Source organism: Drosophila eugracilis, unplaced genomic scaffold, assembly GCF_018153835.1.
Source record: "Drosophila eugracilis isolate 14026-0451.02 unplaced genomic scaffold, ASM1815383v1 contig_90, whole genome shotgun sequence".
Lineage (NCBI taxonomy): Eukaryota > Metazoa > Arthropoda > Insecta > Diptera > Drosophilidae > Drosophila > Drosophila eugracilis.
In genome coordinates, this window is record NW_024573812.1 from 6,356,808 (window position 1) to 6,377,112 (window position 20,305).

General features: G+C 38.2%; 1 protein-coding gene across 3 annotated transcripts in view; it reads right to left on the reverse strand.

Annotated features, from left to right (window-relative positions):
* LOC108112163 (broad-complex core protein isoforms 1/2/3/4/5) overlaps positions 1 to 20,305 on the reverse strand; it is a 52,906-nt gene that overhangs the window by 4,472 nt on the left and 28,129 nt on the right. For all 3 annotated transcript variants that reach the window (XM_017221913.2, XM_041819640.1, XM_017221912.2), the window contains exon 4: positions 150 to 1,076. In XM_017221913.2, coding sequence (XP_017077402.1) covers positions 150 to 1,076 — 927 coding nt within the window. The remainder of the gene's footprint in view (positions 1 to 149; positions 1,077 to 20,305) is intronic.

Genomic DNA, 20,305 nt, shown 5'->3' on the forward strand with positions numbered 1-20,305 from the left:
GAGAAAGATACGAATTTTAGGTTAGCAAAATTAATGTGTTCGCAATGCCTATTGAGATCCATGAGATCTCGAGGGGCTAAACTTAGTGAATGCTGAGAGAATACTAACTAAAACCAACAAAAAGTAAGAAACTAGCTAAACCAACTTACCATGCCCATGCCTAAACTAGTCATATTTTTTGTATCTTTTCCGTCGCGCGCTACTACAATTTGTGTGACGATGGCTTGGCCGGTGGATGTCACGCCGCTCACGCCCGCTGCATTGTTCGAGGCGCTGGATGAATTTGACGCCGGCGATGCCACCGATTGCTCGGTTTTGCAGATCTTATTCGGCTTATTCTCGTGCTCGTGATCGTGACCGTGTCCGTGCGAATGTCCTCCGTGCCCGTGACCGTGTTCGTGATCGTGCTCTTCGACGTCGGAATCTTCACCAGTTCCTGACACTGGTATATAATTCCCGTCGGCCGTCTGCTGTAGGCTAACAATAGAGTTTGGATTTTGGCCCTGAATGAGAATGGTTTGCGGGTGGTGGTGATGATGCGCCGGCTGCGGTTGCGATGAGCTGCTACTTGAGCTTCCTGCTCCTCCTCCGCCCGTTGGCAAATCTGGCGATTTCGAGCGCTTTAGTCTAGTCTTGCGCGGCGTTGGCTGCAAACCGGAACCTGACGTCTGTCCTGCCTGCTGTCCGCCGGCTGAACTTCCGCTACTGCCGCTGGCCGATGAGCTAAGCAATTGCACGGGTTGTGTAAGCAGAGCAGCGTTGATTTGTTGCTGCTGCTGTTGTTGTTGTTGCTGGGCATGCACCTGCTGTTGCTGATGTTGCTCCTGTGCCTGCTGTTGTTGCTGCTGGTGGTGGTGTTGCTGTTGCTGCTGCTGCTGCTGTTGTTGTTGTTGTTCCAACGAAGGCGATGGTGCTCCGGGAACTATGGTGGCATTCACAATATTACCAACAACCGCCTGCTGTATGTTCTCTGAAACTGTGATCGTTGCTGTGGCGGCGTCGTTCAGGTCATCCGCGTTCTCGGCGGTTTCGCAGAGGCCTTTGATCTTTAGCTGCTCGGCGGTACGTAAGAGGCCCTGTAAGAAAGGAAAAGGGAGAAGCTTATTAGTCATTGATATTCAAGATTGTGATTGGAAAACTTTGTACTGTTCTTGTTTTTGGTGCCTTTTCTTTGTGTTTAGTCTTACTTATGGAATAAACTACCTTTAAAGCCCTTAGTATGATAGTCTTCCTCATTTATAAACTCAATATTACGAAATCTCCCTAAGCAATAGTCACGTTTAATGCAATTTCAAATACAGTTTGCCTAAGAACCACATTTTGTTTCATAACCAATTCAAATTTGGTTTTTATACAACTCATATGATATGGAATACAACGGCTAGTTTGCCCCCCTTCAAGGATATAATGGTATTCATCACCTCGGCAATTTCTCCCAAGGCTATATAGGAGGGTATGAGTGTGTGTGTGTGTGTGTGTTTGACTGTTTCGCGGTGATTTGATTGAAAAATAGCCTATATCTTGGATAGTTGAAAGAGTTCCAAAGTGCCGCACCCATTCCGACAGTGAGACGCCCGGGGGAATACATAACAGAGCTTAGGTGATGGAAATTTGTTTCCATTTTTTTTCGTTCGTTTTTGGGATGTTGGCATGGTGGCGGGTGGAGTGGAGAAGAGAGAGAGGACGATGGTCTGCCTCGTGTTTGTCCAGCGCTGTGACAGTCATTACGGCGTCGCTTGTCTTGGCATGGTGGTCGGTCACCAGTGTCCACAGCAGTGTCCGTTGCCCAAACCCGTCCAACAACACTTTCGCCCATCACCAATGCCAACGACAACGACGACGACGTCGCCAACGCCCACATGCCCAAAAACCCTCTGCCACCCACTAACCACCCATCACTACCCCCTTTCCAAACCCAATCCGCTGCAGTTGGCAGTCGCCGCAGCAATTGGACAGACAAATATTTACTTCAGAAGTTTTTCTTTTAAGCAGTGCGCAAAAGCCCTCCTCCTCCACCCTCACATCTTTCCATTTTTTTATACATATATATATTTTTTTTCCATGCTTCGCATTTTAAATTAAAAATACGGAAAAAACACTACGGCTCACGCACACTCCGGCAGCGAAGAAAAAATTCTTATTACCGCCTTTTGCAAAGGGAGGAGGAGGCGGCGGTGGCAGGGCGGCTTGTGAGAAGTTGGGTGGATTTGGGTTGGGATGGTCATGGGCATGGGAATGGAATGGCAGCATGGCATGGGTATCCTGGTGGCCCGAGGTCTCCTGGCGAAACAGAAAAGAAATTAAGGCAAAAATTGAGTAGGTTGAAATTTGTGTACCCGTTCTTTCGGTTCGCTCAAGCCGCAAAGAAATGCTGCCCACCCCGTTGGGTAGCTTACCACCTCCACCTCCCCCTATCCCTCGTCATCGTCATCGTCGTCCAGTTTGTGTGTTTTAAAAAAAAAAAAGGAGGAAAAAATCTTTTCTTCGACAGCAGCAAAAAAAAAAAAGGGAGAAGAAATCAGCAAGAGTGAGGAGGAGGATGAAGAATCCTTCGAATAAATGAAAGAATTTTTTTTTTTCAGCTGTAGATGCAAATGGCAGGCGCCGGAAACGGAACTACCAGGCCAAGAGGATGGGGTGCACCGTCAGGAAAGGATGCATGATTGCTTGGCTATATATGAGTGGGTGGTAAAGAAGGAGGGCAGAGGAGGCTCTGTGGTCGCTCTGCTCTGCTCATCAACGCCAAGAAGAAGAAGCGCCATCGCCGGCCCGCTCTTCATCCTCATATTTATTTATTTAAAAAGAAAAAAAGTACATAACAAATTTACGCAACTTTTCTTGAACCTTTTTTCCATGCTTTTTTTTTTTTTGTTCTTACTTTAGTGCTGTGTCCAGCGCACTTTATTAAAACCAACAAATACAAAAGAAAAGCGAAAAGAAAAGCCTGAAAGAAATTAAGAAGGAGCCAAAGAGTTCGGCACAGAAAAATTTAAATAAATTGCGGCAAAGGGTTTGGGTTGAAGGTGCACAAGGGGCAGCAACGACGACGACGGCGACGATGAGGACGTTGAGAAACCGAAGGCGACCCAATCCCAATCCCAATCCGCTTTTTTTCTTCTTGGCACAAATTTTTTCTTTCTCTGTGCAGAATTTTCCTTGTTTTTAATTACGACAACGACAGAGCACAGAGCTCTCTAATGGCCGTGAGGGCACACCCGGACTTTGGACTACGGACTTCTCCGGACTGTCCGGGTCTTATGTAAAGCAATACACACACACACACCCAAAGAAAATACCCTGAAAAAAAGGCTGCGTGGCAAAGTCTTGGCAAGGAAGTTGAAGAAAAAATTGGCATTGGGCAGGTATATATACCGTATGTATCCAAGAGCTGCTGCTACCTCCCAAAAAAATAGAAAGGAAGGAAGGAAGGAAAGACGGGAGAAAATCAAAGGAGAAGAGCAAAGAAAAATCACTGCCCCTCGCCTGGTTTTGATAATCTCCCACTGCAAATTCCAATTAAAAACTCTTCATGTGCTAAAGTCAAATCAAAGAGATATAGAGACCCCGAGAAAGAGAGAGAGAAAGCTCAGAAAAAAAGGCAGCTTCGTTGCTGGCTATATTTCTTCTATTCCTATTGAAATTCTAACGCAATTAGTGCATGAAAATAAAGCGCCAATGCTGCGTATGAGTGATATATAGCTTAAATGCCACAATGACCAGTTCGCTTTGCTACGCTTCAGCTTTCTGGGCTAAAAAAAAAAAAATGAGAAGCCAAGGAGAAACTAGGAGGAACTAGAGGACCAGGGACCAGTCAGGCATAATTGAAAAGCGAGACCAGCTGACAACCAGAGTAACAAGCACGTGGAGTAGCAAAAAAAAAAAAAAAACAGTTCACAAAAAAATGGCTTCAAATGGTTAGTGAACAAGAATCGCACACGGGGGGGTTTGGATTGTTAGCTGGTGATATGCAAAAACCTTGATCAAAGAGGCCAAATCTGTCTAAACCATAAATGAACAAGGTTCGAGAGGGGGCATCAATGTGGTCATAAAGGCTAAGAAGAAGACTGGACGTTAATTAATAGCAGGTTATGAAGATGTTGGCGGATTTTATTGAAGATATTAAAAGGAAATATAACAACTGTTAAATATGTTAAACATGTACCAAAAACTGACAAACTTGCATGGTTTTTGAATTTTTTAAAGATATATTTTAATATGTATTATCTGATTTATGAAGTATTTCTTATTCCAATTTTTTTATTACATTTTCTAAGGTTTATTTTACATTCCAGTACCTACCTACAAATAATTTCCCCCTTTTCTTAATTTTCTTTCCCCAAAGAAAATTAAAAAAAAACCCCTAGCTCCTTGAAAGGTTTCCCCATTCACCCTCAAATTTCATCAAACAATCTGTACGTACTTAAGCCCTTCCTGTCGCTCATTAAATACATTTTGTACAGTCCCAATTCAGTCCGATCCTAGCTATAAAAAACTCCCTAGCACAGAGAAAAATCGATAATTACTAATGTAACTAAATACAATTAAAAGAACAACCAAAAAAAGAAGGAAAAATTACACATACACATAGAAAGGATAGAAAATCGCGGACATTTTCATGCAGAGACAAATGAGCGGAAGGAAGAGCAACAAAAACAACAACAGAAGTTGAGTGGTGAGGGGATAAAAAAAAAAATCCGGGAAAAATGCGCTTACTTACAGCCCAGTTGGCAAATGGGCAACCCAGGATGCTGTCCCCCCCCAACCCTAACCATTTCCACACCCCGCTTGGACCGCCGCTGACTATCAAAGACAATGGCGGGCCCATTCAAGGGTTTAAAATTTCACCATTAGCATTTTTTTTTCCCCCCTCCCTCCTGTAACCAGAACGCCCCTCCTAGCCCCTCCTTTCCTCTACCATTTTTCTGTTCAGTAATTTCATTTCATTTACCATTTTTTTCCCTATCATCCTTATCTTCGACTTGATTATTTTTCCACATTTTCTTCTTTTTTTTTTTTGATGGTCGCATGCATTTGTCATTTGAAGTTTCTGAGAGGGGGAGTGGGGGGGAAGAATCGAATTCACAGCTTGATTAAATGCCCATTGAAGATGAATGGGAAATTTACAAGGCGAAAAGGCATCAATATTGTAACTGAAACTCAAACTCAAACTGAAACTGAAGTACATGTCACAATTTGTCTATATCCCCGATATCCGCCTCCCCCCGTCTCTCCCACCAACCAAGGGTTGAAGTTTTTCCAAACGAAGAACAGCAAAATAATTGCATGCAAATGAGCCACTGACGTGCCGCATGAAAATCAACATAATCCCGCTAAGAAAAAAAAAAGAAAAGTTGAGGGATGATACTACAAGGGGGGGCTTCTTTATGGTACTACTATGTAGGGAATATATCTATGAATTTGCATTTTAACATGTTTCCAATGAAAACTCTATGTTGCCCGCAACAATTTTAGGAAGTTTGTCGAAGAGAGCAATAATCTGTATTAGTAATTAGAAGTTTAGGATGTCTTTCTTAGAGAATTGAGCTTCAGGTTACGTTTCTATAACGTAACGTAACGTAACAAAATTTTCTTATAGAAGGACTTTTGTACGTTTAAATATTGGCAGTTAAAAACAGTTTTGGTTTTCTAAACTTTAAAGCCAAATTCATTAATTTCCAATAAAGAAAGAAATTAGGGAAAAGTATTTTCATTGCCACATCAGCAACTTCTACTTAAGATTTACCTTTAAAATCGAAATCAGATTTATAATTCTTACAGAATACTTTATCCAAGTGTCAACGAAACAATCATTTCCCCTTTTGAATAATTTCCTTCTTTTCAATCTATTCCAAAGATCTCTTTCTATTTCTAAAAACAAAAGTTACAAATTACACAGAATATTTTATGTAAATTCCAATAGAAAACAAAAAGCAACCCTTTGATAAATTTCTTAACCTACGAATTAACCCTTTTCTTGTTTTCTTTTCCATCAAAAAAAAAGACACACAAAAAATAAACATAAACAATAATAAATTCAGTGAACCACAAATCAATTTCAATCTTAGGAACCCGCTGATTACTCTTTTGGCATTTTAATTTGAACCCAGCAGCGGAGATAGAAAGAAAAAAAAAAAAAAAAACCAACAGTGGGCACTCACTAACAAGTAATTTGTGATTGAGAGTCGTGGCCTCAAGTTGCCAACTTCTACCAAGTTCGATATTTACCTGCAACGAGACAGAGGAAAAGAGAAAATTTGCAAATTAGTTAAAAATTCATAATTAGGTTGTAAAAAAAAAAAAAAGATTTTTAAAAATCGATTTAGTTTTATAGCCAAAGCAGATGATTTAGCAAAAGATAGTTGTAAGAATAAGCCACCTACAAAAGAGGGTGAGAGGAGTGTGAGGAGTGTTGAGGGGAAATTTCGATTCACTGAAGAAGAAGACAAGGAAGGGGAAACTTTTCGAAAGCGGAACCAAACCAGTTGCTTTCGATGGCTGAGTTTTGCTTGATCATCAATAAGAAAACAAAATGGAGGAGTCGGGCCATGGCAACGTTAACAACACCAACTAATTGCCCAGTTAGCGATAGATACAAATATATATATATGTAAAGATATATATATATATAAAGATACATAAATTAACTACACAATAAACTAAATGCTGGCAAATGAGCAAACATAATTACACAGCTACTTTTTGTTAAGCAATTATCTTCTGCAATTAAAATAAAAAGTAGAGCTGACATAGTAAACTTATATTTAAAGATTTTAACATATTTTTTAAGCTTCTTCATTCAAAAAAAATAGCTTACCCTCATTAAAATATTAACTAAAAACTCAACTAGTTTATATATTTCTGTGACTGTAAAGAACTTCATTCAGAGAAAATCCACAGAAGATGGTTTAAAAGAAAACCAAATTGGTAAGCAACTAAATTACAAAATTGCTGATTGAGATAGGTACACACACACACGCATACATACAAATAGGTGTTCAAAAAAGAAATAATACTTAAGCATATAAAGCTAAGAAAGAGCAAAGAAACAACAACAGAAAATCAAATATTCGCTAGCTGCAAAAGTTTATTGAACTTTTTTCAACATTTCGCTGGCTCTTATTATGACTCTATTATATTGTTGTTGTTGCTCGACTTGAGTAAGGTGTACGCCAAAGTTATAAAATCCGCAAACAACAACAACAAACAGTCGACGCATATTAATGAGTTTTGCATGCGACGCGACTTTTTGGTATTCTCTTAATGGTGTGTGTGCGCGTGCGGAAGGTATTTTCATAGCCAATTAACAAAATGTAAAAGGAAATTATCTATTGGAAATTGGGCAAAAAGAAAAGCTTCATTCTTTCTTTATGGTTTTTCATCTCTATATTATAGTTAACTCACATATTTTATAAAATATATCGGATAATGTTAAACATAAAATCTTCTTTTCCATATTATCTCTATATTTATCAACCAAACTTTAACTTTTGCTCATATATAACCCTAAAATGACCAAGTTAACCCTAAAAAGTGTTAGAACCTCCGAAGAAAACCAAAGCAAAGTTAACACAAGGAAAATTCAAGTCACTAAACGACCTTCAATCATAAAAAGAAAAGCCAGACGAACCTTGAAAAGTCTCATAAAAATCAAATAAAACAAATGCGAGTGAGAACAAGTTGAATAAAAAGGGGGGAGAAATGCAATTTTAGGTCTTAACCCCTCTCGCACACACACAAACACACACACATACGCTGCCCGCGTAATAAAAAGCGTGAAAATGTATGAATGAACGTCTAGCCCTCTCTCTCACACACGCACACACACATCACTACATCTCACTCACGCCCAATGTGTGTGTGCTTAACTTTCGATATTGAAATGGAGGAAAAAAGCAGAAAAAAAAAGGAGAGGAAAAACAAAATAAACAAAAAAAAAACATAACATAAATTGATAGACTCAGAACGAAAAAGAGGGCAAAGGCGGACTAAATGCTAAATTTCACGAGCAAAACAAAGGAGCAAAGTAACAAAAAATAATCATAAAAATACTTAACACACACACACACACACACACTGCCATTCAAGGGGGCATAGAAGAAAAAGATGAAGAAGGCAAATAAAAGAAAACGAAAAACAAAAAACGAAAAACGACACAAAAAAAAAAGTAAAAGTTGAATTTTTCCAAAAGAAACTGCAGAGCAAAACAGAGAATTACGCGAAAAATAATAATAATAAAAATACCAAAGCGAAAAGGAGAGACGCAAAGGCAGACACAAAACAAATAACGTGTGGGAGAGTAGAGTCAGTAAAATATATATGATGAGAGGGCGAGAGGTTTTGGTGGAGGGGGGAAATCTGGAACGGGGACACGGGCAGGGGGGTCTCTATAGGATGGGGCAGGGGCGACAAGGTGTGACGCAAGTACGCGTCAGACAAACAGACGCAGCAGCAGCAGCATTTTTATAGCCCTGTCTACGCGAAAAGAAAAGAGGGGAAAAAACCCGAGGAGCTGGAAAATATAGAAAAACGTGGCACAATAAGACGCCGTCGTCTCAGACGGAAAAAGCAGGAAAAGCAGCCAAGTGGGCAGAAGGAAGTAAACCCCTCTCCGTCTTCTTCTCCTTCTCTAGGACGAAGAATAGAGGGGTTTCCCCAAGCTTGAATAACATGTGAGCAAGCTAGCTTAAACGGGAAACTCAAAAACCACAAACTGAAGTGTGGATACTCTTCTTTTTTAATGATAAGTAAGTATTTTAGTAGAATTTCTATCAATATTCTATAAGGAGCATTTTAAATAGACTTATATTTCACAGATACACCTTTTTTTTTACAAAATATACATATATATATTTAAGATAGTAAATGTTTTTATTAACATAAAAATCTTTCAAAAAACTGATATACCCTAATCTAGGATATTATAAGAAGCTGCACAAGTGCCGGGAAGCTTACTACCAGACACACACAATACTTACACCACTAAAGACTCGAAAGGAAAAAGACCGCCATAGGGGAAGTAAAAGAGTAGGGTATATGGTTAGCAAGAGACAGCACTAAGCATGTTAAGCAGCTGTTTAACGGATCCCGGCAGCTGCTACCATATGCACTTGTACTTTTGTGTCCCCTTCCTCGCTCTCTCTCACTGTGTGTGTGGGAGAAGCTCAAAAATCAGGTGGAGTAACGGGAAAGCAGCCCCAAAAATAAACGTTTATCGGTTTTATAAATACATATATATAAAGATGGGGATAAGACTGTAGATATCTTCCTTGCACTTGAAACGCAAAAATTGTTGGATGTAAAATTTTAGCAGACAGGAAGCGAGAAATCATGGACAAAATAAAGCAATTGCAGCAGATGGTAAGGAAATGGGGATAAAGGATATATATTTTTGCTGAATATATCAAAAAAATAAAAGGGAAAATGAGACCTTTATTTAACTTAATTCTTAACTTCAAACGTTAAAACTAGAACCTTTAATTATCTTTTAAGCACTTCAAATATTAAAACATCTCAACTTGCCATCAATACCTCTCAAAAACATAAACCCCAATTGCTGGAAAAGTGTAGAATTATCCAGATAGAAATCAGCAATCGACAATCGGCAAACAATAGCTTTAGCATAATGAGAAGAGGAGACAGACCAGACAGACAGACAGAAGAGCAAATCGAACAGGAAGTGTCGGTCATTTGGTCAGAGGGAAAAAGGGCATATTTATTGGTTGGATTGAGGGGAAATAAGGCGGCTTGGCTTGCAGCTGGAAATTGAAAACTTATAAAATCGAATCGAAGCGAACCTAAACTGAAATTGAACTCGTATAGTCACACTCAGCGAGGGAAAAGGCCAATAAGCAGCCATCTGGGATGGGGCTTGGGCTTGGGCATGGCGATTGAGGGTATGGGATGGGTATGGAGCATGGGATTGAGGATTGCGGATTTCGGATTGCGATGTCAGATAGGTTCCACCTTCTGGCTGACTCACACATACTAGGTATGTACATACATATACACCATATATACCGATATACTGGTGAGGCCAAAATACAAATACAAATCGTGAGGCTTAATATGCATGGCTGGATAAATTGCTGGCTGCCCCGAGTCGTCGCCAACGTTGCTTTTGCTGATTGAAGGCAGTCGTCGTCGTCGTCGACGGCGGAGGCGAGAGCTCAGCGTTCAACTGAACTCTGGCACAAAAAAAAAAAACACAAAAACCAAAAAAAGGCGGGGAAGGAACAACAGTGGGTTGTTGGGCGGTAGGGACTCAAAAGGGGGGGAGTCCGTTATTGAACACAACATGCCATTGGGGCGACTTCAGACGACGGATGAGGAGACCACGACGGCGATGACGACGACGCTGGCAGTCAGTCACTCAGCGAGTCTGCTTGATTGGACTTGGACGGACCTCGAAACGTGCCGATTCCCAGCTTGGATATATGCACCCTAGGGTGGTCCGGATATGCTTGTACGAGGTACTGTTCAAAGATACCTTTAGCTTTACCTTAAGAAACTACAAAAAGTAAGAAATATCACTCATACGCAGTGTTGCGTTTTAATAAAACTCATAGAAAATATTTGCAGTTTATTTAATCTTTTAACTAAAAAAAAAATAAATATTTATTTTAAACAATTTTGCAGACTTTTTCTAAAAGCGTGTTTCCTGTATTTTTTATTTCATTTTTTACATTTTTTAATTCATTTTAAATAATTTTAAATCAAAAGAAATAACTGAAAGTTTCCTTTTAATTTTAATTTTTAATAATTTCTTAATTTACTTTTTATAATTTCCTACTTTATTACATTTTAAAAGGTCCACCCTAGTACAAAAAAAAAAACATGTATTTGTATGTATGCTACATCGGGGCAGCATTTTGTTTGTGGCTTCTCTCGGGCAAAGGTTTCGCCAGCCCTTACACACACAAGACATACACACTCAGCACACACACTTGCTCTGAAAATACACGGTTAATTTGCCATTTTTATGGTTTCATGCCTTTGGCCTGGACAGTCTAAACAGAAACAGAAACAGAACTACATATGTATATGAAGATATGTATATAATCCCTTAACTCTGCTCAAAGAAATTTCATAAAGCAAACTTAATACAGATTATGCATACACACATATAGCCAGATATAAACATATATATAAATATATATCTCATCGTTGGTCGTTCGACTGCTTATGCACAAATCAAAAAAACTTTGCCTTCTGCAGACTCAGGAATAAAAAATACAAAAAAAAAAAAAAAAATTACCAAAAATTTCAATTTCAAAACCAAAAGACCAAGCTCAATCTGAACTTCTCCCTTGGGCAGCAGAGGGAGTATATATATATATATACAGATCTATATGTCTGTATGCAAAACTTGGGATGACGAAAGCCAAAAGAAGAAGCCTTAGCACCGCACAAAAATCATCATCATTTATGCAGATTTCAAGGCAGTGATAGCGACAGTTTTTCAGAGTGTGTGCGGGCCTTTTTTTTTTTGGGTTTGGTTTTGCGGGTTGAGGTTGGAAGGGATTCATGTGATTTGTCTCCTATCTATGGAGGTATATATGTTTATGTAAGGGGAACCCAGCTCTAAAATATATACACGTATATATAGAGGGAACTATATGTTCAGACCATACAGTACGTTTCAAATGTTTATGTTTTAGGTTTAGGTTTTAAAGTCACAAACAGATGAAGAAAAACTAACTTCTGGTACTGAAAAAGTTTTTTAAGAATTTAAAATTGTTTAACAATAATATTAACTTTGTTTTACTTCTAGAGTTAGTCTCTATATTAGGTTTTTCTCATTACAACAAATTAATATGTGTACTTATTCTTTTAGCTTTACATTTATGAAACGCACTGTACACCCACAACTTAGATATGCAAAAATGTGAAAAATAAAATATAAATAACTGGACGCTATCAGAGCCAGAAAAAAAAGTTCCACTTGAACCCTGCTCTCTCACCCTCTGAAACAACCCCTACCACCCACCAACACCCCCTCTTCCGCACTTTTTTAAGTTTTTTGCATTGCAAATTTCTGATTTTTTTTTTAGCAAAGCACATGCATAAATACATAAACAAACACCAACACATACATACATATCAATTCAAAGCCCTCTGCCGGCAGTGAAACTTTCTTTCTTTGGTGTTTTTTTTGAAAGTAATATAAAAAATAAAAGTTATTGGAACTTTTTCTGGCTGATTTTACAAAGCGATAACAGCGTGGCCAATGAAATATTTATGCATTTCATACATATGTGATGTAGGTATATGTATGTACTATATAATATATATATTATATGGAAGAGAAAACAAAGATATGAGTGGTCTTTTCTTTCGATAACTTTTGCTGGTACAACTTATTCGCTTAACGTTTTTTTTTTAGCAGAGTTTCTCACAAGACTTTGGCTGCAATTTGAGATCCTAGGAAAAACCAAATGAAAAACTTTGTAGCCCAACATGAGAACAAACCAACTATTAAACTAAACCAAACCAATGAAAAAAACAAAAAAAAAAACCAAAGTGGCAAGCGAACCCTATAATCGAAATCGATTTCGCAATGAGGTATACAATACATACAGATATATTTATATATATACACAGATATATATATATATATATATATATATATAGAAGAAGCGACACCTACAAAAGGGGCTATCACCTCACCCCACCAAGATTGTTGAAATGGCACCCAGGCAAAGACGATTTGCCAAATTTGCTAAACTTACAAACTGATGGCAATGTCGTGATGGGTATTCTGTATATGTGTTTGTGTGTATGTGTGTGTGTATCTGTGTCTTTATGGTGTTTGCATGTCTTTGTAAGTAAATTATGTTAATTGTATTCTTTGACTGTCACCGTATCAAACTGCCAGGCAGGCCAGCAAACTCAGCTCCACTTCGAGTCCCAATCCCAGTCCCCAAGCACATTCGTGTATAGAAGCGACAAAACACAACAACAACAACAACAATAACAATGAAATCAGCCAAAAATATTGGCAAGTCGAAATTGGAATACACTTGGGGAAAATGTCAATGATTAGAGCCAACAATCTTTTATGATGAGAGTTGAGAAAACAAATGAAAATACAAGAAATGTAAATTCTTAAGTGGTTTCTTTTAAATAAGGTATTTTATATCATAGTTAGTAATGGCAATCACTAAGCTCTAAAGCTTTTTAATTATTTGTTAAAGTTGTTACATTTATTTATGATAAAACACAGCTTTTGTTTATGATTTATGCAATTTTTAAGGTTTTTTGTATTGAAAGTATTTTTGATTATCAGAAAGTATCTCTGCCAAGTTTATACCTTCTACAAGACTCCTTTCATGCAAGGCATTATTTATATTTTTAGCCAAATTTCAAGGTAAAGTCTGAGATATTTTTTTAAAATAATAAATAAATAATAATAATATTTTTTAACATTTATTTCCTTCCAATCCCAACATTTTTACTAATATATATGATCAAAAATATTTTGTAAAATAATATCAAAAACCTTTTTAGCCTAAACCCCCAAGAGTATAAAATGAAATCGAGAAACAAGCGCAATCACTCTTTCTCTTATTACATACAAATATATCCGCGTGTATTTGTGGCTACCCCAAATATATGGTTATATATCTTTATCTGTATCGGACCAAGCTATGTACTATACATATATACATTGTGCACATGCGGATCGAAATAAAACAAATTGAAATTCATTTCGTGTGCGACACCGAGGGGCGTTGAGGGGTTAAATGAGATCGAGAGAGAAAGAGAGAGAGAGAGCAGGAGCAAAAGTCATCCACTTGGGCCATTTGGCACACCAAATCATTTTCAGTGCCCACAACAGCAGATATATTTAAAAAGATCAAAAACAAGAACCAAAAAGAAAAAAATCACGCAGACATCCGTTTTCGAAAACCATTTTTCAAGTTCCTCACCGATAACCGAAAAAAACACGAAAATTATATCCCACTTGTGCAAGATTTTTCAATAAAGCTCTAACAAGCTGAGCGGAAGCATTTTGTGTGAGAAACAAAAGACTAAAAAAAAGTAAAAAAGAAGAAAAATACAAAAAAAACGTGCGAACCAAACTTACAAACAAGAAAATGCCGGCTCAAGTCGGACATGAGCTGAGAAACTTAATTTTTGGCTGACTGACGACTGGTGAGACAAGAAACTGGTTTCCAATTGCCGGTAGGAAACCAGGCGAAAAACGCGGGGGGAGGTGCTGGCGGTGCTGAAGGGCGGCACGCATGACTTCAGCAGCATAACCACAAAAAAAAAAACGAGAAAAAAATATACGTTTTCCCAGCTGTTTGTTGACCTCAAAGAGCCAAAGCCAAAGCTTCCAGCTAAAGCCAAAGCCAAAGCGAAAGACGGGCCAAGTCATGGTTATGGCCAAGCCAAGTCGGACCGGGCCATAAAAGAAGAGCAGGCCGAACAGCCGTCGAGTTAATAATAGACAGTCAAGCAGCAAGCAGCAAAGTAAGCCCAAGACAGCAGAATCACAAGACGCCAGCAGCAGAGACGAGCGAGCAGAACGATACTGGTTCTTCAAAAGGGGCTAGCACACAGAAAGAGATGGGTATAACGGGTGCGAAAGAGAGCGCAGCCAAGTGCTGGCTGGCTGGCTTACACGAGGTTTTCTGGATGAAAGGAAACCAACAGAGCTGCTCGAGTTATAGAGTTACTAGAAACTAACAATGTTTATATGAAAATTGTTAAATGAAATAATATTTTAATCTATTTTGAATGTTCTATATCTTTAATTTCAGTTTTTACTACATTTTTTCGTAAGGAAACATTAGATTTAGAAACAAAATAATCGATTTTTAAGTACATTTTATTTAACCCTTAAATATTTTACCCATTAAAATAGAGATTATGAAGAATAAAGTTTCTTAAAGTTATATTATAGTAAATTTACATATTTCACCATCCTAAGAAGTAAAGCTACTTTCAGATTATATATTTCAAATCGAATTTCAAATGGTATTACAATTTCAACCGCACTTGTATTACACAAGTAGCCGGTGAACCGGCAAAGTGTACTCAACTTATAGCATTTGTTGTTTAATTCTTTGGGCCACAATTGAGTAATCAAGCGTAAAGTCGGAGTGAATGAACACATAAGAGGGCGCCGTACAAAGGCTAAGAAACAGAAACAGAAGCAAAAGCAAAGGATTTCCCCCAGAAAGAAGAAGAAAATCCAAGAAAATAAGAAAGAGCTAGAAGAAGAGGGAAACCCCAGAAAAGCAGCAGCAAGCGAAGTAGCAGCAAGTGTCAAAAAAGCAAGATGAAAAGCGCCAAAGTGACGACACAAAAACCTATAAAGACCAAGAAAACGACATAAAAGCAGCAACAAAATATAAGACAAATCTTCAAGGACGTATGCCAAGGTAAACAGACACACATATGTAAGCCAAAGAAGGAGAAGAAGGAAAACAAGACGAAGGAGAAGACGGGGGAGAGCCAAGCACAACAGCAACAACAACAACAACAACAACAGCACAAAAAATAAGTAAAAGTAGAAGAAGCAAGACGGCAAAAGAAAACGCGACCTGTTTGATGGCAACACACTTACACACACACACACAGAAAAGGAGATGTGAAAAGCAAGTGTAGGAAAACTCGTTTCCAAAACGTTAAGGGTGGGGGGAAAGCCCCCTCAACAATCAGGAATAACTCGAGTAACAAAATGTAGGTAAGTTTTATACCATCGTCCGTTTCCTCGCCTGCTTCGTTTTCTTTTTACAAAAAGGAGTACGTGTATGTGTCTGTGTGAGTGTGGGAGGAAGGGGGGGTGGAACATAAAATTTAATCAAAAGGCAAACATTTGAAAATGTGCCAAAGAAGGAGTAAAAGGAAAAGAAGGAGACGCCGACGACGGCGACGTGCGCGTAATGTGGAGTAAAAGCCAGTTTGATAACGGTCTATTTAGACCCCTCTCCTTGTTTCTTTCCTTGCCTCTCTAGCCCTCTTCTTCTAACCCCCACTCATATGTGTATGTGTGTGTGTGTGTGTGTGTGCAATGTCTAGCCTAGATTTACGGACATAAATTATGCAAGAAATGGAGCAGACAGCGAAAGAGAAAAGGAGAAGAAAAAGGAAGAGCTGCCAGTGGAGAAAAAAGGAAGAAACAAGCAGCAGACTGACAAAGTCAAAGACAAGGTCAAGGTCTCTATTTCGCACACTCTTTTTCACGGCTCTTTCTCTCCTGTTTTCTTGTCAAAACCAAAAGAGATAAATACATAATAATAATAATAATAATAACAAGGAGCCAAGGGCCAGGTCAAATAAGAAAAACGTGTTCCATTAAACAGGTTCTTCTTTCTTTTAGCCGAATCTAATGGTCTCATGTTACCACGAAAGGGAAAATTTCTTATTCTTCTTACTGCTTCTTACCTGCCTTCTGCTACCTGTTGCAGTCGAACAGCAAAAAAAAAAACTGAAAGTCACTTCAAAGGGAATACAAAAGACTGACCATCTATCCCTTCTTATAACTAACCAAAACTCAACCCTCGTAATACACCTGCACATAAGAAGATTGTAAAGTCAATGAGCTCAATTTATTTTGAGTCACCCTCTGGTATTTATAGCCATAAGTAGGTGATGTAACCGTAGAAATACCCCGAAAAAAACCATTAAAAAAAGGTAAACCAAAATACCTGTGTTCACCTGAAAAAGAAGTAAGAAAAGGGAGGGGGAGTTGCACTCAAATTGCAATTCAAATTGTTAATGCAATACAAAAACAAAGAAAGAGCTAATAGTAATTATAAGAAAATTAAAATTATTGGATTTAAGGGAAATTTTCCTATCCTAATGATATGACTTGTGGTTTTAGTTGGTAATAATCAAAGAATCACAAAATTAGGTTTCATACTTTACAATTTTCTATCAAGAAATAGCGATCTATCAAATAATGTTTCTACTAAAAAAATACAATACGAGTATACTAATCTGAAACAGGTTTTCCATAATTCATAGGTAACCCCCCACCACATATGGATGGATAATTTCTTTATTTTCGAAAAAACTCCCTTCTCTAAGAAACCACAAAAACGCGATTCTTAATTGTCATGGGAGCGTAGCACAAAACGTTCTCTTTCTAATTCACTTCCCGCATTTGAGGTTTTCGGTTTGGTTTGTATTTTTTTATATTTTTTTTGTATTTTTTTGGTAATTAATTCTACGCACTTGCGCAACAATGTCGCCGGAGCGTTCGCTATAATTTCGAAGCGAGTCCACGCACTGGATTTTCAAGGTCTAATGAGTTTGTTGGCACCGCAAAGCGAGAAACCATTGGTTATAATGAGCCTTGCCGAAGAAAAATTATAATCATCATTGAAATAAATGATTAAATTGCTAGGCCAACAGTGCGTTTCATGAATATTAGGTGAAATATATGATTCTTGAAAAGAGTAAATTTGAAGTACTAATTATGTAATCATCAAAAGTTTATAGAACACAAAAGATTAAAGGAAATCTTATTTTCAACTTTACAATATCAAATATCTTCCATCAAAGCTTTTATATTATTGTGCCGCACTGTATGAACCTAATCTTTCTTGGTTCATTATTATAATTGTAGTCGCTGGTTAGGCCTATAGCTTGGAACAATCAACTTCTTGGCGATCTTTAACACATGACGAGAGGGCGAAGGAGATTTTCTCATCCGGCCAAACTTAAGTTCAAGGCCTTTGATAATATTTTCGAAGAAACCCCTCTCGGCTTTAGTATTTGGCAAGTTTCTGTTGAGATTGATTTTTTTTTTTTTTTTGGTATCGTTTTTTTGTTTTTTGCAAACTCTTTGTGATTAATTAGTGTTAATTACAATGTCGTCCAGGCGAGCATTTCGTAAGGCTTTGCTTGCTTAAAACCTTATACAATCTCCCCCATCCGAAGCGAACGAAATCGACGAAAATCACAAATTGTAAAACGATTACATAAGCTTTTAATATGAATGAATATTTGGGACTGTAGAGGAGTCAGGGCTATGTTTCGGTTTTTATTTGAGTTTTATTTTTAATACTTTCATTGGTTTATGGCCACAAGATGAGCTCATTTTTGTTTTCAGGCAAGACGGCTGGCCAATATGAATATTGAAATATAATATAGGGGCAAGTTGGCTTGGGGTGTCATCATTAAGTTTTCTTGGTCTACAAAGTTCTTTGAACTGAGTTGCTTAATGATTGGCCAAGAGGAAAGGGTTTTGAAATAGGGGAAACAAGAATATGAGAATTAAGACTCTAAAGAATGTAAATGATAATGAAATGATTAATAGATATAGATTTTTCACTTTAATATTTAATATAATCTTTTTGAAGTCATAAATCCATTTGGCTTAGCCTTTAGATTTTCCTCTGTGTAATTAGCTTTCTAAAGATTTGAAATGAAAACTGAATCAATCACTTCAACTAGACAACAAAGTGGCCAACATATTGAACTGAAAGATCCAGTGGCATTAAGAGAGCAGCATCAGCAGCATCTGTGGCAGAAGTGGCAGTTGCAATTGCAGTTGCATTTACAGACCCCATTGAGAAATAGAATGTGAACATATAACAAGTGCGTGCGGGGCTAAACATATACCACACACACACTCGAGGCTTATATATATAGCTATAGATATATATATCTGCACTCGATTTCTTAATTGAATTTGGTCTAAAGCACTCTACTAAGCCAAAACCGAGGCACGAACGAAACAAGGCAAAAACGCATTAGGGGAGAGGATGATGCTGGCGACTTTGCGCTAATAAGTTTATTATAAAATAATAATTACAAACCGAACTGGCTGAGATGGAGGGAAGTAAATAACGAGAAAGTCTCTACCGCTGCGCCACTGCACGCTGATTAGCTTTGTGGCTAACGCCGACTTGAGCTCCGACTTTAGATGGATGCTGTATCTATATCCATGTATATATTGCTGCACCCGTGGATGGATGCTGATTAGGCATCAGTGGCAACAGCAGCAACGCCAGTGGCAGCAAAGCGAAACCGAAATCAAACCAAGCACGTACACAAAAGTGTTAATTGCAAATGTACCAAGAAGTAAAGTTGGGGTTGGACAAGAGTTGCTGCATTCATGTTTCAGAGGTGCCAATACATTGGGCATGTGGCACATGATACATTGTTGCTAAATACAAAAGATGATCCCAAGGATGGACAACCATTAATCGATGTTTCAATTATGTTTCATTACAAGAGAATTGCTTTGTCCGTCAAAGTATTTGTCCGATAAAGATTTGTCGATAAAAAAGATCTCTGCTTTCTTACAAAGTGGATCCAACTAAGCTAATGAGCTTTCTATATGTATCAGGTTTGTATAGTCAAATAAGTTATAGAAAGCCTAAGCTATCAGTTAAGAACGATGTCCATAAGATATGTCCGTTCAAGGGATCTGTTGTAACTAGTATCCAATATCAAAAGGCACCTAGCGCATGCGCAGCTGAAGTTCTCCACTGGTAATGAGGAAACAAATGAGGGACATGGGAGACTTAGCTTTGTGACTCTTGTCCATAAATCGATGATCGGCAATTGGATTATGGTGGAGGATTGATGGTCAGTGGGGACCCAAAATGGGTACCAGAAGGGGCAGGCCGTGAGGGGGGCACAAAAAGAGAGAGTGCCACACGCAGGCATACAAAACAGAGGCGTCAACGAACCGGTTTGCAAAGGGTCGTCGTCGCGGCGAAGTCGCATACGCGTCAGCAATAATTAATCAATCAATAATTGAGGCAGCCCAGGCACAAATACACACGCACACTCGCATACTTAAACATACACACACAAAGGCACACACTCTTGCATACACTGACAGAAAGACAAATCCAGACATCGAGTGAGAGAAACGTTCAACTAATGACAGGGCATACAAAATGGCCGACACATAAGCCCATTAAGTCCGAACAAACAGACATCCGGTGACCATCCATCGAGCAAGTGCTCAAAGGGAGGGGTCATCCTATAGACTAGGTTTAACCTTACTTAACCTTATATGTATGTAGGTATGTATGTACCCACCCAGAATCTTCTAAGATTCACCCCAAAATCAATCCGCGTTCAATAAGTCAGATTTGATCCACAATAAGATTGCCGAACCTAAGATCAACTTACTTTCTTTGCTCTCTTTTTTCGGTGCTATAACTCTTCCTTTTCTCCGGCACTGCTTTATCGGTATTTTTCTTTTAATTTTGTATTTTTGATTATTAAGATTTATTTAATCCTTTTCTTGTGATAATTTGGCTTATAAACCTTTTCAATACAACAGTATTTTCTGCCTCTTCTTTTACTTTCTTTTGTTGGTATTTTTTTA